The sequence below is a fragment of the Crocodylus siamensis genome, chromosome 1 (genome assembly GCF_052110815.1).
Source record: "Crocodylus siamensis isolate JL-2025a chromosome 1, ASM5211081v1, whole genome shotgun sequence".
Lineage (NCBI taxonomy): Eukaryota > Metazoa > Chordata > Crocodylia > Crocodylidae > Crocodylus > Crocodylus siamensis.
This window is the reverse complement of record NC_143395.1, coordinates 106,872,536-106,888,706: the sequence shown is the minus strand read 5'-3', so window position 1 is coordinate 106,888,706 and position 16,171 is coordinate 106,872,536. Positions and strand designations below refer to the sequence as shown.

The 16,171-nt window shown below is 43.9% G+C and overlaps 1 protein-coding gene across 3 annotated transcripts in view; it reads right to left on the bottom strand.

Annotated features, from left to right (window-relative positions):
* PDE7B (phosphodiesterase 7B) overlaps window positions 1–16,171 on the bottom strand; it is a 315,205-nt gene that overhangs the window by 42,858 nt on the left and 256,176 nt on the right. For all 3 annotated transcript variants that reach the window (XR_016441412.1, XM_090039867.1, XM_090039854.1), the window contains 3 exons: window positions 8,755–8,906; window positions 6,758–6,821; window positions 3,220–3,315 (listed from right to left, as the gene is read on the bottom strand). Coding sequence is in view for 2 of the 3 variants with exons in the window: in XM_090039867.1 (XP_089895993.1) it covers window positions 3,220–3,315; window positions 6,758–6,821; window positions 8,755–8,906 (312 nt within the window). In the remaining variant the exon portion in view is untranslated. The remainder of the gene's footprint in view (window positions 1–3,219; window positions 3,316–6,757; window positions 6,822–8,754; window positions 8,907–16,171) is intronic.

Here is a 16,171-nt window from a genome sequence, read left to right as displayed (position 1 = left end):
GCCTGCACTGCACTGCATGTGGTGGTGAGGAGTGCAGCCAGGCCAGCCCTCCTCTATTGTGTGGGGCTCCATGTGGCACACATGGAGCTCCTGGCACTCACATGCCACCGAGGGAAGCCCCATGCGATGGAGTTGACTGCCTTACCTGCCCCTTGCTGTCCAAGCCCTAGGACTCTGCCAGGAAGCAGGAGGCAGTGGCAGGGTTCCTCTCCACTTCCAGTGGAGTCTTTGGACCTGCATGTCAGGGAGTGGTGAAGCCAGCCAGCTCCATTGTATCAGCTTCCCCTGGTGATGCACAAGTGCCAGGAGCTGCATATGTGCCATGCAGAGCCCTGCGCAATAGAGATGGGCTGGCCAGGCTGTACTCCTTGCCAACATTATATTAAGGAAGTCTTAGAAAGTAGCACTGTATGTATATCCCTGACTTCTGCTTGTCTTCAGACTAACATTGCTAATTATATCTCCCTGATCCTAGAAAGGTCAGTCTTGGATATGGTAGAGGTCAAAATTTTCAGTAATGGCTCTGATGATGACAAAGGAAGCACATTTATAAAATTTGTGGATGACATCAAGCTGGGAGATACTGCAAGGACTTTGATAGACAAGACCTGAATTAAAACTGACCTTGGAAACAGGAGAACTGACCTGAAATCAGCAGGATAAAATTCAGTAAGGAGAAGTGCAAAGTACAATATTTAAGAAAGACGAATACAAAATGGGGAATAAGGAGGTAGCAGTAGTGCAAATGAGGATCTGGGGATTATAGGAGACCATAAACTGCATATGAACCTACATGTGATGCTGTTCCAAAAATGACAAATGCCATTCTGGGTTGTTATGATACGGGACGTGACTATTTTAATTTATTCAGCATGAGTCAGGTCTTAGCCAGAGTACATGTGGTCAGTTCTGGGCACTAAGAAAGATGTAGATTGTGGCAGGACACCTTCAGTGCTTGCCACTTTAAGAAGCTTAAGCAGGCTGCAGAGCAGCCTGTAGATGCAGCCTGGCCTAACAGGGTTGTCACATGACTGCAAGAGGGCTCCTGGATTACAGAATGGGGCTGGGCAGCCTCAGTATAAATACAGGCCCTCAGAGTTGAGCTGGCAGTCGCTGTAGGGATGCCACTGGAGTAACACTGCCCAGCTGGAGATCTGCTGCTCCAAGAACATCTGGAGGTTCAGGGTAGGAACTGTGGGGATGGAGGAGGCTCCTTGTCCTGGGGAATCACATAAAACTATACCCTGCTGGGGAGGATGGTGTGGGTTGCCTGTGGCAGGGTGGTCCCCAGGAAATGCCACCCCAGTGAAAGGTGAGTATGGGGTGCCATATAGCCTCTGCCTGCACAACCTGGTGGGTTACTCCATAGAGGAGACAGGTGAGGAGTCCAGGCATGTCACCAGAGGCCTGAGGCCCACGGAGCATAAGGCCTAGTAGTGCTGGTGAGGGTACAGTGTAGTGGCCCCAGTGAGGCGGCATGTCAGAGTGAGTAGGCTGCACAGAGTAGGGTCTGCAGGGGTGGGCCTGAAGGACTGTGGATAAACTGGCCATAGTGACTGAGCGAGCTGTTTGGAGAGGCCTGAAAAAGTGGACCTGTATGGAAGAGTGAGGGTGAGTAGCTCAAAAACCCACCGGGAGTAACCATGCTGGGGCCAGGACCAGACCAACTGGCCTACAGGCAAAGCCAGAACCTGTGTGGCCAAAGGTCCCAGAGGGAGCCACTGCTGACAGGGAAAATAGCTTAGGGAGTTTTGGAGTCCAGAATGAGGGCAGAGATTAGACTGCCTGAGTAGGAAGGATCCAGGTGGGGTCCAAATGTCAGGAGTGCAGAGAGTGGGACCAGAGCCATTTAGTGATGCCATCTGTGTAGCATGGGACATGGTGTAGGGGCAGTACAGAATCATGTATTATGCCCTTGGCATCAGGCAGGAAATGGGCAGCCTCCCACCTTATAAAAAACTACTTATTAAATTACAATAAAGGTATGGTAGCTCAGTTAGGTAGATGGACTGCCCTAGACGGGTGGGCTGGCAAACGATTGGACCACCCCCAAGGCAACCCCTGTCACATATATAATTTGGAGATAGTCTAGAAGAGGGCAACATAAGTGATAAAGAGGCTTAAAACACATGACCTATGATGAGAAAATGAAAGAACTGTTGCATGTGGCACATGGGCTGAACCTGGTGCCACAGCTGTTCCACAGGGGGTCAGTCCTGGTCCAGCCTGCAGACCAGCTCAAGGATGCTTATTTATCCTATGGGGCCTGATGAGACTGACATCCCTACTCTAGGGGCCTGATCCTATTCCACCTGTAAGTACCTAAGTGGACTGATCCTATTCCCTGAAGAACAATCAACACAAAAGGTGGATAGACCCTCCTCCTGCTCACTGCTTTTTCTATGTTAATTCTTAAGACTGAGATGATGGTGTTATACAAAAGTAGGCACATTAATGGTTTTTCAAGGACTTCAGCAAGGTAGAATAGGATCACAATGTGATCACAGTGCACTTAGGTTTATAACAGAATTGGATCGGGACCTTGGCATCTGGTGCTGGGTTTTCATTTTCCAGCAGTGGCAGCTGTGGTTTCTCACTGGAGGGACACCACCGTTGGAACTGTCTCTCAACAGTCTGACAAACTGGAATTCAGCTGCATTTAGGCCACTCTGCAAGAACTCATTGGATTTTGGCTGATTTCTTCTGTTTGATTTTCTGACAACACCGAGGCTTATATTTCTGTTGGCTGTAGTGGCAGCAGCAATGGCTTTCATCAGTGCTATCCCATGTGAACAGCTTGATATAATTTGTTAAATCTTGTACATAAGGTCTTAGTTGCCATTGGCCAAGTGCTCTTTAAATCATTAAAATAATGACACGGTTCCACAATTGCATTTGCTCTTGGGTAGATACTACATCGTGTATCCAGCTGTGTCTGTATGCATTGCAACATGACTGGTTTTCTTTAAAGAAGCACTGCAGCTTTATCTGAGCTGATGAAACTTTTATCAGCTGTGAAGCCAATCCAAAGTCTTTCTGTTGCCTTCCATGGGCATTGGACTGAGTCCTTATTGCTTGTAAACTCTGTGCACGTATTTCAAGAAAATGTTCATTTGCCCACGTGTGTAAGAACATTATGAAGACCAAGTCAGTTATGTCGTTGTTACCCTATCTATGCTGTTAAGTGCTTTTGAAGAGAATGATGAAGAAGGCACTTACCTAAAAACCTGTGTAATGTCACCATGTCTAACTGGAAATGATGAATAAGCCCATGCACATTGAAGAGATGGCAGAGCAATCTTACAAGACTGTTTCCTGAAAAATATATAGGAAGGATACTTTTATGAAGACATTAACTTCTCTAACATCTGGCAAATAAGACATACCATCAACTGACCACAACTTAGATTTTGGCTGTTTTCTAACTGTGTGAACAGATTCACAATGGGGAACTTATCCTCGTTAACTGAGGCACATACATAACTTTATTCCAGAGAGTTACGTTACTCACACACAGCTCCAGGATCCTATCTTAACTTGAGCTGGAGCTTTAGCTTGACGAGCTTTAGTTAAAGCACCCCGCCACCATTTTTAAGTGCAGGAATGCTGATACAAAAGATGCTGGAGTCTGTTGGAGCACAGTAATTACCACGTTCCAGCAGACTCGATTAATCAAGCCTGCTCTGCCACACTGTAATTACAGCCCATTGGAGCAATCTTGCTATTCATGTATAGGCGCCCACCAATCTCACTAAGAGGCCAGCACAGGGAGCCGTGGCAAAACTGAGTTCTAACCGATATTGTACTGATGAACAATGTGGTTATTTAGAATGTGTAGGAAAACTAATGGCAGCTGTAAGGCTACAATAATCATATGACATATTTATAGAAAGGAAAGAAAATGTAAATAATGAAAAAGAATTAGATATAAGGAAAATGTTAATGGATTTTTTTTCTTAGTGCCTGTGATTCATGAGTGAAGGAGCTTATGCAGAGGAAACAGACATGTCTTTAACTCTTTGATACAGCAATGATATAGAGAGACAATGCCTTCTTCTGTATTGCCTAAATTCACATGTGGAGGCATATATAACCAAATGCAGACATTCAGATACAGATATATTTTACTTGGCTTTCATAGTTATGGCTCTCATTGAATAAAAAAAGAATCAACATCCTTTTCAGATGATTAATATAAGTAAGGGACAGTGAGACAAAAAACATCTCACATTAATGCAGCATCACTGCACATGAAGCCTGTCCCTAAAGCTAATGTATCTGGTGGCCAGATATAAGGCCAGTGTATACTAAAATGAGAAGAAATGGACAATAACTTGTTAAAGCCCTTGTGGATTTTTTGTGGTAAAAGGTGCCATTTGAAAGCAAGTCATTATGGCTGCTTGCAGATGTAACCCCTCCCCCCCCACCAACAAAAAACCAAAACAAAACCAAACAAAACCCAACAGTGCTTTATTTTAAACTCCACACGTTCCCGTGCCAAGCCCCGCACATACCCAGAAGAGGCAGCAACTTACTTCAGTCTGGCTCACCTGAAGTCTGTAAAGATCAGGAGCTCTAGTGGAGCTTCTATCTAATATCTGATTGACTCTGCTTTAGATAAAAGTGCCAAAAAGCCCTGCTGAAGCACCCAATCTTTAAAGGCATGTAGAGCCAGATTGAAGTAACACACTGCTTCTTTTGGTAAAGCACAGGTTTTGGTGTTGGGTTTTTTTTTGTTTTGTTTTGTTTTTTAATGTCTGCAAGCAGCCTATCATTTTAGAATACATAAACAAAAAGCTGACCATTATTATATTTGTTTATAAGGGGCACATTTAAACATTGTTGCTATATAGGGCCAAATTTTAATCCACTTACTACTCTGTCTGAATGGACTCAGGCACCCAAGGGTGATTTTATTACCAATTCCTTAGACAAAGAAAAATACACTGAGGCAAGATCTACTTCACTAACTTGGCATACAAGTGTACTTAGGTGCCCATGTGTAATCTATTCCGCCCTGGGTCCTTTCCATCCTTGTTACTTTTCTGTGACACAAGTCTTAAAGTGCAAATATTGGTGTGTTACACAAGCAGATGCATTAAGGGATTTTCAGGGACTTGAACTGGGTGGGTAGCATCACACTTAAGTGCCTAAATCCACTCAGACACCCAGTAGGTAGAATAGAATCTGCTTTAAGTGACTACAGGTGCATCTACATGTGATGCTACGGTGACACAGCAACATGCTACATCAACGCAGCATCCGTGGGCATCTACAAGTGACCAGTAGCTACTTCGCCATAGCAATGTGCTCCCCTGGTATAGTGCGCCACTATGGCAAAGTAGCTGCTAAAAATAACCATGCACCATGTGTACGGTGCAGTATGAGCTGTTACTGCGCCATGATTTAGTACTTTCTTTTGGAAGTACTAAATCATGGTGCAGTAACAGCATCACTCAAAATCTCAAGCAGCTCAAAAAGGAGAGAGGAGGAGGAGGCCCCATCTACCTTCTGCCTGCCATCCTAAGGGTAAGGTCAGTTGCTCAGAAAGTCTGGAGATCTTGGTTCTAAGCCTCTTTCAGATTGAAGGGGTTTGAACCCACATCTTTCACATTCCAGAAAAGGCTTAACCACCAAGATATGGGCTAGACAGGACTGAGGATATCTTCCACCCTTTTTCTGGAAGCTGACCCATTGGGCAGAAAGGAATGCCCAAGAATCACAGCATCAGAAGGGCAGCAAGTAAGAAGGAGTGTGACTCTGTGGTCTACAAAGGTGGGCATAACCCTGGAAGCCTAGGTTCTGCTCCCAATACTGTTTATGTATTTTGTATTAAATAATTATTAGATAAAATGGATAAGCAGTACTGGGAGCCAGAGTGCCCACCCTAGCTAGGATAGTCTTCTGCTGCCATCTTTGCTTACTCTTCCGGCTCTATTAATCTTTCACTTCTGGCGTTGCATCAATAGAAGAAGTGGAGGATGTTTCCTGCCTAATCTATACACTAGTGGTCAGGGAAATTTTCTGGGAAATGGGAGCGGTGGGGTCAAACTACCTCACTCTGACTAGGGTCTGGTGCAGTGGGGTCTGGTAAATAATATGACTGGACAAAAGAGGGGTAGGTGTCTCCTTCCCTCTTTGCTTTACTTTACAAGGAACTCAGTGTTGCTGTCAGGTGTATTGACTTAGTAGACACCTGAGTGAACTGGCTCTTGATGTGATGGAAGCACATTTGTCTGCCCACTGAGAGAGTGAAAGAACTATGCCCCTCCCCAGGCAGAACAGCATAATCTCCTGATCTGAGATGCCTATTTTGGGACAAGTTGGGTGTGTCCAGATGTGCATGTATGTTTTGTTCTCCTGGGACAAGAAGCAGAGGCACACCTTGTGCCACTGCTTCTTGTCCCTGGGGAACACCTGTGCTAGGGGTATCCAGGGATCAAAAAGAAAAATGGGGGAAAACCCTCCCAAAAAGGAGCATTGCATGCTTGGGCAGTGTGCCCTTGCAGTGCAGAGAGCTCTGGACTGTGCAGTATGTGGCACTGCAAACGTGTTTGCAGCACCATATACCACACGACTGTGCTTGTCTGAATGCGCCCGTTGCCGCTAAGTCTTAGACATCCAGTAGGCAGAATAGCATATGGTCCAAGGAATCCAGCAAAATTAGTTAAGAATACTTAGAATAAACAGATGAGAGGGATCTTATGATGAGAAACATGTTTGGGGTTTTCTGTTTTTCCTTTTCGTAAAGACTTACCATTTGTCAAGCGGTCAAACAAGAAAATGTCAAAATCCCACATTCCCACTTTGGATAGCATATGCTGGAAATCAAATATGAAAATCAAAATGACTAATATATCAGATTGTAAAGCAGACATTAAAATATTTACTACTGCACATCAATCAATCCTAAGAAGCACTTGCTGCCACTATAAAATTATCCTCAACAGAGTTACACAGATAGATTTGAAATTAGATTCATATATCAATGATTTAGACTTCAAAAGCCAAGTTTTACTTTGCTGCATGAAGTATATTCTGGATCTTTTAACTGATAGTAGTCTAGCACTTGGGATAAAAGGAACAACTTAGAATATGTTTTCTAAATAAAGCTGGAAAACATTGTAAAACCAAGGAAAACATTTTCTTAATGACCCATCTTGCAACACAAATTCTGCAATATTCCTACAGCTTCACAGTTTAATATAGCCTGAGTCCTCCAGGGGATTTTTTTCTTACCTACTGTTGTGATATGAGCCAGAATTGCTGCACTGTATTTAAAAATCCACACAAATAGGCATGATTCTGGGAAAGCTCCGGCTTATACGAAGCATGTATGATTACAGAGAGGATTCAAACACTGCCCCTACCAGGTATACAGTTTTACACAATTAGCTTATTGCATTCAGGCTACTGGATCTGGAACAAGTGCATTAAACAGGGTTTGTCTATATGAGATGCTAACTGTACAGTAGCCTAATACTACTGCGCAGTAGCATGTCACAGCAAAAACCATGCTAATATACTACTGTGCAATAGTATTAGGCTACTGCGGAGTTAGCATCACTAAAAAGCCCATGCTACTGTGCAGTAGTGCTAATTACTGCGCATTGATTTAGTACTTGATTATACAAGTACTAAACTTAAAGCTCAGTTACCACAGTGGATTAATGACTGTGTAGATGTGCCCAGAATGTCTTTATTTTGTTCTCCCACCAGCCATCCATATAGTCAATTGGAAGCAGTCAAATGTGCATCTACAAAAGACATTTATGGTGGCGTAGACTAATTAGCTCCGCAGTAAACATATCAGTGTCTACACGTGTACCCCTATTAGGCTGAAATAAGATAATTAACTCCTCAGCAGCCTAGTATTTGTAAATACAAGTACTATCCTGCTGCAGAGTTTTTGACTCTGAAGCAGCACACATGTAGCTGGCTGGGGTATGAAGGTGCTTCAGTATGGAGGCTGCCTGATGGCTAGCCCTGTACTAGAGCATCTTGTGCCCCAGTCAGCCCCTCCACAGCCTATTGAACTGATGCTGGCAGGCTGACCCTGGAGCCTCCTGCTAGCTTGGGCTGCTCTGACCCAGCTAGATGTGCCCAGGAGCTATAAACTCTGGAACCATAGGCAATAAGCTCTGGAGTTTATTTCTTCATATTAATTGCATGTGTAGACGTGCCCTGTGAGCAATCTTACTGATACCAATTGGACTACTTATCTCATTAAGTATTACTCATCTTGAGGAAGAGCTGCAGAATCAGGTGATTATATTTTGCCTATCAGGAGATCCCTTGCAGTTGCCGGCCTAATGTGGTAGATCATTGCTATGGCCCGTTATATATAGCTGCTACATTTCAACTCACAGGTAGCTGCATTCCACTAGCAGATTAAATAATCCCATGTATAGTTATAGATCAGTTTACATTTGTTATTCACTTGGGGATCATTCAGGGTGAAAGGCATACAAATTATAACTCTGTTAATCAACAAATCCAAGCTGTCATTTGAATTGGACTCATCTGAAATGTTGGGATTAGGTTTAGACATTTTTTTGTTGCTCTGAGACTAGCTCCTTAAATTTATAAAGATAAAACCCACAGAAAAGTAGATCACCATTTAGGGGGAGGGTGGGAATGGAAGTGGGCCATTTCAGCCTGTTCACCCACCAGTTGATTTTTTGAAGGGCGAGTTATAAAATTACATTCAGTGGCAGGCTGTGTTTCCAAGGGGTGGGAGGAGGTAGGACTTACCCTTGCTTGTCCCAGGTAGTCTTCATCCAGTAAGTACAGAGAGGCTTGTGGTACAATTCCACACAACAGCCTGGATGCATGGAAATACCTCTGAAAGCTTAACAGTCTTTTCACCTTTTTCTTGGTGCCAAGTTCCCCTGAGTGTGTTGTACCTGTGAAAAGCAATTAGTACAGAACCCATCACGCAAAAGGTCAAGAACAACTGTCTCAATTGTTGAAAAAGTAGAACAATTCCATAACTGCGAATCTCTTCTTTGGACCTTGCAAGAATTCACAGTGCCATATTCTCTGCTGTTGAGACACGGTGGTACAACATATCCTGTAACAATGCATACAAGAGTTTCCCCTTTCGTTTTAGAAATAACAGTGTAGCGATGTATCACAGACAGAAAATAGAGCCCAAATGGTTATGGGTAGGGGTCTGCTCAATTCCTGATTTCATGGATTTCACGGAAATTGTGATATCCAGGACTGTCTGTGAAATCAACTTGGAAAAAAAAAGTAATAAAAATAAGTGGGAGCCAGTAGTCCTTGTTGCTGTGGCCCAGCCTTGAAGCCCACTCATGGGGTGAAAGCACTGGCTGGTGGGGCAGCATGAGGGGCAGAGTACAGGATGGTAGCTGCCCCCCCATCCTTCTTGTCCTGTTAGGGCCTCTCCACTAAGTAGTGCTGATGGGAGCACATCCAGGAAATATCCACAAAATTTGCTCTTTACGCTGCAACCAACCTGTAAAAATTGTTTCATTGGACCACGATTTAAGTTGATCCCTGGTTATGGTAGCAGGTTAGGAATTGAAACACCTAGGTTCAAGTCCCTGTTCTACCATGGATGTCTTCTTGAATAAGTCCCTTTTCCCCAGTGTGCCTCAATTTCTCATCTGGAAAATGGGGATGATATTCCTTCCCTTTGTAGCAGGGGTGTTACGAGGCTAAACTACAAAAGTAAGGCATTTAGATACTACAGTAATAGAGAGGTATAGGTATAGAGCAGTGTATCTTATTGGCCAATCTGCAATAAAGATGACAAGAAACACTTAAAATAATTTTCACTGGTGTTTTGAAAAGTGAGTAAGGTAAAACCAAGGTACAACAGAGAGAGATTTGATGCGATGATGTATAAATAACCCTACAGAACAGTAACATAACTAAGGGAGGCAAGTAGGGCACCTGGGTGCCAACATACAGTGGGGGCGCCAGAATGGTAGCTGCTCAGGGAGCCAATGCTGTGGCCGAAGCAGCAATAGCAGCTGATGGATGCAGGTAATTTATGGTCTGTAATGAGCAGTTAATGGGGCATCTTGTTTCACCCCTTTAGATCAGAGAGGACATGCTAGTTTATATAATTCCTTTTTCCCACCTGCCCACTGCCTTCACTGAGGTACAACAGTAGGGATCTACCAAATTCATGCTGGAAGTAAGGTGTGTGGCAATTCCTTTAATCTTGCATATTCCCCTGTGTACACCTTGTCCCTTGCTCCCCACCCCCTCTTGCTGCTGCTTAGTGGATGACCTCACCACTCCCTCCTGATCAGCAGGGAAGCTAAAACCACGGTTTTAAACATGGTGCTGTTTTTGCCTTCCCACCAATCAGCAGCAAACAGCAGGGTTGTCTGTAGCCCCTCAGCCAATCAGTTGTGGGAGGCAAAAACGGCAATATATTTAAAACTGCAGTTTTCACTTCCCCAATTATCAGGAGGGAGCCACAAGCAGGGTCCCTCCACCAATCAGCATGCATGAGGAAACTTGCAAAATTAAAGAAGCCACAGTATACCCTACTTCCACCATGAATTTGGTAGGTCCCTATACAAGAGTTATGAGTGCAGGAGTCCCTTTGGGATTCCCATTTGCTTGGGTGAAATTACACATTAGAGTCAGTGGGTGCTAATTCTAAGGAACGTTGGTTTGTGCTGAGGCTAATTAGTGCTCGTGATCAGTCACACATCCAGGGTTAATATCTTCTCCAATGGGCACTGTTCAGACTTGCTGCTAGAGGGCTGGTGAGCAGGGGTGTGGCTAGGGGCTGCAAGTCTGCTCCATGTTTGCTCTGCTCTCTGGCCCCCTAGTCACAGTATAGACTGGGGAGCAAGGGGGGAAGAGCCCCCCCCCCCACTGCTTGGATATTCTGCTTTGCCCCCCAAATTGCCCTGTGGCCCGCATCAGCCTTCAGATCCCCCCTCTGCCCCCGATACACCCCCCTCCTAGCTGTCAGTGAAGGTCGGGATGATAGCTAGTCTATCTGGAACCAGCACCTCCTGGGATACTGGGGGACTTGCAATTAGTGATTTTTATCTCAGGTGAACACCCAGACACAACCTAGGTAGCACAGCTCAAACATAAACCTTGCCTGAAGTGCTGTAAATTTAAGATGCCTAAAGGGCACTTAGCACTTGTTAATGAGCCTTAATGTGTAGTCATTCAAGTTTTAAGTGCTCTTAACATGATCTAATTGTAACGTGTAATCTAATCTTATACTTAGGTTGGTAAAATGCAGTGCATCCAGGAGAGAGAATAGACAGAGAGAATGATACTGTGAGGAAAGGCCTCCTCCAGTCCTGAATATTCTTTGTACACACTATTTAGGAAGTTGATATTATACACTGATAAGTCCACAAGAATTTTTTTGAGGCTCATTGTTATGTAGAGAATGTGTTAATGGTGCATGTCTGGCATGGCAGGACATGCAGTTTTTGGAACTGGGCATAAAATTCTTCTGATCCCAACCATGCAATTATATTAGCATCTGCCAGGGGCCTGCATTCCATATCAGGAAGGGATGTTACAGCATAAAAAGCCTGAATAACTTTTTGATGTTGTAGGACAAATCTAAGGAAACTGGATATGACAAAACTCCCAGCTTTTGGTAACAAATCATGCTTTTAATTACTGTTGGATTCTAATGAAAGTATATGTCTTCAGCAATCTCAAAATGGAAATGGGACATAGGGAAATTCTGATCTACTCAATCTCTTGTGGAATAGAGCTGAAGCCAGACTGTGTCAGGCTTGGAAGTTGAAAGAGCTAGATATGTTTCTGAATGAATTTTTCCATCTGTAGCATCTGTTTGTAGTTTTCTTTGCATTTTCCCCCCATTTGTCTCTACTGTTAGATTTGCCAGGAAACCTTGTATACCTAATTTTGATTCAGTTTAATACCGTCTTCTTTCATGACAGTTTGCTTTGATTCTGTGTGAGGTCATGTGTGGTTAAAAAAACAGGTGTCTCTTTCCCATGAATGTGTGAGTAGTGTGGTCTTGGATGGTAAATAATAAGTGAACTGGAGTTCATGAACTTCCATGCCATCACCATGGTAGCATGAGTGGCCCTGTAGTGTTCATTGTGAATCAGCAATAGAATTCAGTTCTCATGGTCAGAAAGAAAATTGCCTGCTCTTCAGTGTATGCACCCAGAAACCTTCTCTGCATGGCTGGAGTTTATAAGAGGTTTACAGCGCCTCTTAATAAGGAGTTTCCTGGCAGAGATGTTGATTTTCACAGTGTGCAGCCTTTGCAATATAGTCTGCTTGAGCCTGCTGTAATGATAAATTAACAGAAGCAAAACTCCATTAGCTACCTAAATCCCACCTAAGGATGCATTTTCAAAGCGTAAAAAACATGGCCCATTTTGCCAAAAACTAATGTCTGTGATATTGTTCAGTGTTTTCCCTGTGCACTGAACCTAGTAAGGTTAATTACAACTCAAGTAAACTTTTAGTTTCCCAGTTTGGCAAAGAAGTGTATCAAAGGGAAATATTTTACTTGAGTTATACAACAGAAATGTGCTCTACTGACAAAAATGTCAGTTTGCTTCCCTAAAAGAATGCTCCATTGGAACCTGCAGTTTTCATAAGCCAGGTACAGACATTACACTTTTTCTGGTTTAGGTGGTCAGAAACTGGTCTATACCCGTAACAGAATACAAGTTCAAAGCGCACAGGTTTAAAAATGGCAGAACCTGGTCTAAGGTAAACCTGGAAGCATGTAGTATCAGACTTAAATGATTTAAGTTAAACTGGTCCATCAAACTTCAGTACCCAATCCCCTCTGGACTCAAGTTAGGCCCCTGGCATCCCAGGACCCTTTAATGGCTTCCCTGCTAACCACCCATCATGGGGTGGCTTACTAGCTTCAGCCATGTTCAGCTGCTCTGAGCTGTCAGCCACAGGCGTGGCGGGGAAAGGGAATAGCTGTAGCTCAGGAATTTTCTGTGTTTATGCAATGTCCTTAGATGGGGAGGTGGGATTGGGCCCCTTGGGGCTCCAGCAGGTTGCAGGCACCCAACATGATTCCTACAGCTGTGATTCCTGCAGTTCCACTAGGGGCCTCCTGCTGCCACCTGTAGTTTGCTGGGGCTCTGGAGGGCCTGGTTCTTCCTTCTGCGGGACCCCTTTTCCCCTGCTGCACAGGGAAGGAGGGAGGGCCCCTGCTCCCTGGGGCTGTGCCAGCTTGCATAGGAATGTAGCTAGGCTGGTACGAGGCATGGTATTTGGGTGGCAGAGGACAGGACTGGTTCCCCTTGCCACTTCTCCCACAGACTTACCTGCTGGGGGGGGAGGGGGGCGGCGTGTGCACATGCAACCCTCCCAAATAATTTTTTCTCCCTCTGCCTATGCGAACCCATGTAGATTGGATCAATTCTGCCTTGGGCTTTTTGAATGTCTGTACATAGCCATACATAATATGAGATTGGCATTTATTTCCCTTCTTACTGTTAGAAGTAACATGTATGAGTACTATCAAAGGATAATATTGAAGACACACATGTTGTTTCATTTTTGCATTTTTCAGCATTTCATTTATAGTCAGTTTTGATGTTTCCATTCCATAGGCAATGTAAATTGAAGGCCAAATGTAAAAGGGAAATTGGTCAGCTATTACCAGCAAATGGGATTGTTTTTTTTAAAGATGCAGTTTACAAGGAATTATCTGAAAATGAAACACTTCTTTTGAGGCAAGATTATGGTTGTTTGAGATAAGAAGTTATATTGTACCTCACTAAATCTTCTGTGTAGAGTAGATTTGTAGGAAAATAAATGTGTGCTAAGGACATCTCTTGCTACTCTTTTGCTTATTTCACTTTGTATTTGTGCTGAGTGTTAGTTCAGCTGTGAAATTCAAATTTGACTTTCTTTATCACTTCTATGGGAGTTGAAAATAGGCATTTAAATACTTTTGTGGCACCCTTTAGAGAAGTCTTTAAATACTAATTTAGCATCTTATAAAATCTGTACCAGTTTTGGAAAGAAATACACACATTTCATAGGTATACAGTGGTCTAGCCAAGGGCTATCCAATTCTCGGTGGCTGGGGGCTGCACACCCTACAGGCAGCAGACTCTCCAGATGCACAGGTGCCCCTTGCTGCCCTTAATCAGGTGCACAGTGCTGGTTCCCTGCTGCATGCATCCTCCTCTGCTGCCACATGCGGCCCAGTTCTTGTCCACTGCACATACAGCGCAAGTACCTCAGTCCCCTCCCCCACTGCCATGCAGTGTGGATGCGCTGGCCCCCTTCTGCTGTGCTGCCCTTAGTGGGGAGAAGAAATGGGAGCCAAGAAGGGAGGGGGAACTCAAAGTCTTCAGCCACCACTGCATCAGAAGCACTGATAGGAACTATGTCCAGCCAGGAGCCCACGAGTAGTATGTGAATCCCTTGTGGACAACATGTGACCCATGGGCTGCCAGTTGGAGATCCCTGACCTAAATGATTAGTAATGTTGTTAAAAATGTGCACTTTGAGTACTTTCTGAGTGGAATTTCTACCTCATGTGATGCAACAGTTATCAAAACATTCAGGGTGCACACAGAAGTGCAGCTTCCCACTGTAACTGAGAACACTTTGCAGGAAGCGTTCTGAGCTGCAGTGATCCCCGGACCACACAGAAGTTCCCTGTTGGTTCTGGGAGGCGGGGGGAATCTAGCTGCTCAATGCGAGCCTGCTGCTGGTTTCCCCTGGCAATGGCTTCTCTTCCCTGTTGGCCTGTGCTGTTTTCAGAATGGGAAGGGGGAAAGGCAGCAGAGGGAGCTCATTCTAGGGGTTCCCTAGCTGGCACTGGAGGGTGGAGTGGGTGAATTGGAGCCCCAATACATGTACTCCACCCTCCAGGGAGGGCTGAAAACCCCCCAGACTAGAGTCCCTCTGCTCCCATCCCCCCCTCCCATTCTGAAAATAAGAGCAGGCTGGGAGGCAGTGCAGATAGAAGGTACAGAAGATGCTCTGTTTTGAAACATCGCCATCTGAACCATCATGCAATAAGGGTTCAGATTTTCATCTCATCAGCCATTTTTTAAGCAGTCTGCAGCCATGCACTTGTGTTTGATCATGGCTGTAGACTGCTTTCTGTGGCCAGATCAGGCAAAAATGGTTATTTGTGTCTGTACCATACTAACAGGTACAAGGTTAGAGATAAGATTAGAGTACAAAGATAACATATACTTTGCTGAGGGCATTGAGTATGAATAGTAAATGCCTAAGCCTTACCATTCTATTGAACAGGAAATTGCTCCAAATATTCCCAGAAGTCTTCACAATTTAGAAGTGCAAAGAAACGTAGCTGCAGCAGAAAGTGTTTCTAAACACCAGGGGCCAGCCTGTATTCCACCCATTAGGCATGAAAGTAGACTTAGGAGTCTATATGCAATTCTATCCCACCCTGTTCAAGTTCCTGGGAAAGTCAGTTATTGCAAAAGCAGGGTGGGTCCTTCTCCTACTCACTGCTTTGGGTCAGAAGATGGTGTCTTATATAAGTAGATGCATTAGTAGATTTTTCAGGACTGGAATGAAGTGGAATAAGAATACTCAGATGTGTATAGGTGGAATAGAATCTGGCCATAGGTATTCTCAAAAGAGCAAAAACTAATAGCATAACTGTGGCAGAATTCTTCAAACATGATGCAGCAGCAATTGGCTTAAATTCTCTCACCATTTAAAGTTAGAATCATTTCACTACCTGTTGGAGGAATGCCTGTTATTGTTGTCAAGGAACAACTTTACCCTGGATTTAAATGATTTGCTATGTAGAGTGTTGCATGTCATGTGTCTGCTCAATGTAGTAGTCAATTTATTAAGTAGTAAACACATCGTGTTTCTGCAGTCTCTGGCTCAATTCAATTACAACATATTACAAGAAAATTTTATTCACTATAATCTACTATACTTGAGCGCACGCCATGGTTTCTTTCTAATAAGAGGAAATTCATAATATTCTTAGAGCATATTGTCAGATGAATTTTGAAGAGCAAGCTCTTTAACAGGAAGTCCTATGTAAGCTATGCGTATGCTCTTTAAAAGTACACTTGTTTTAAAACTAGTGCTGATCAGTAAATTTTAAGAATAATATATCAAGAATGGGCACATCTACATGCGATTCTCACCCCCCCACCCCCGTGCAGTTGTTACAGTACCATCACTTAGTATTTTCTTT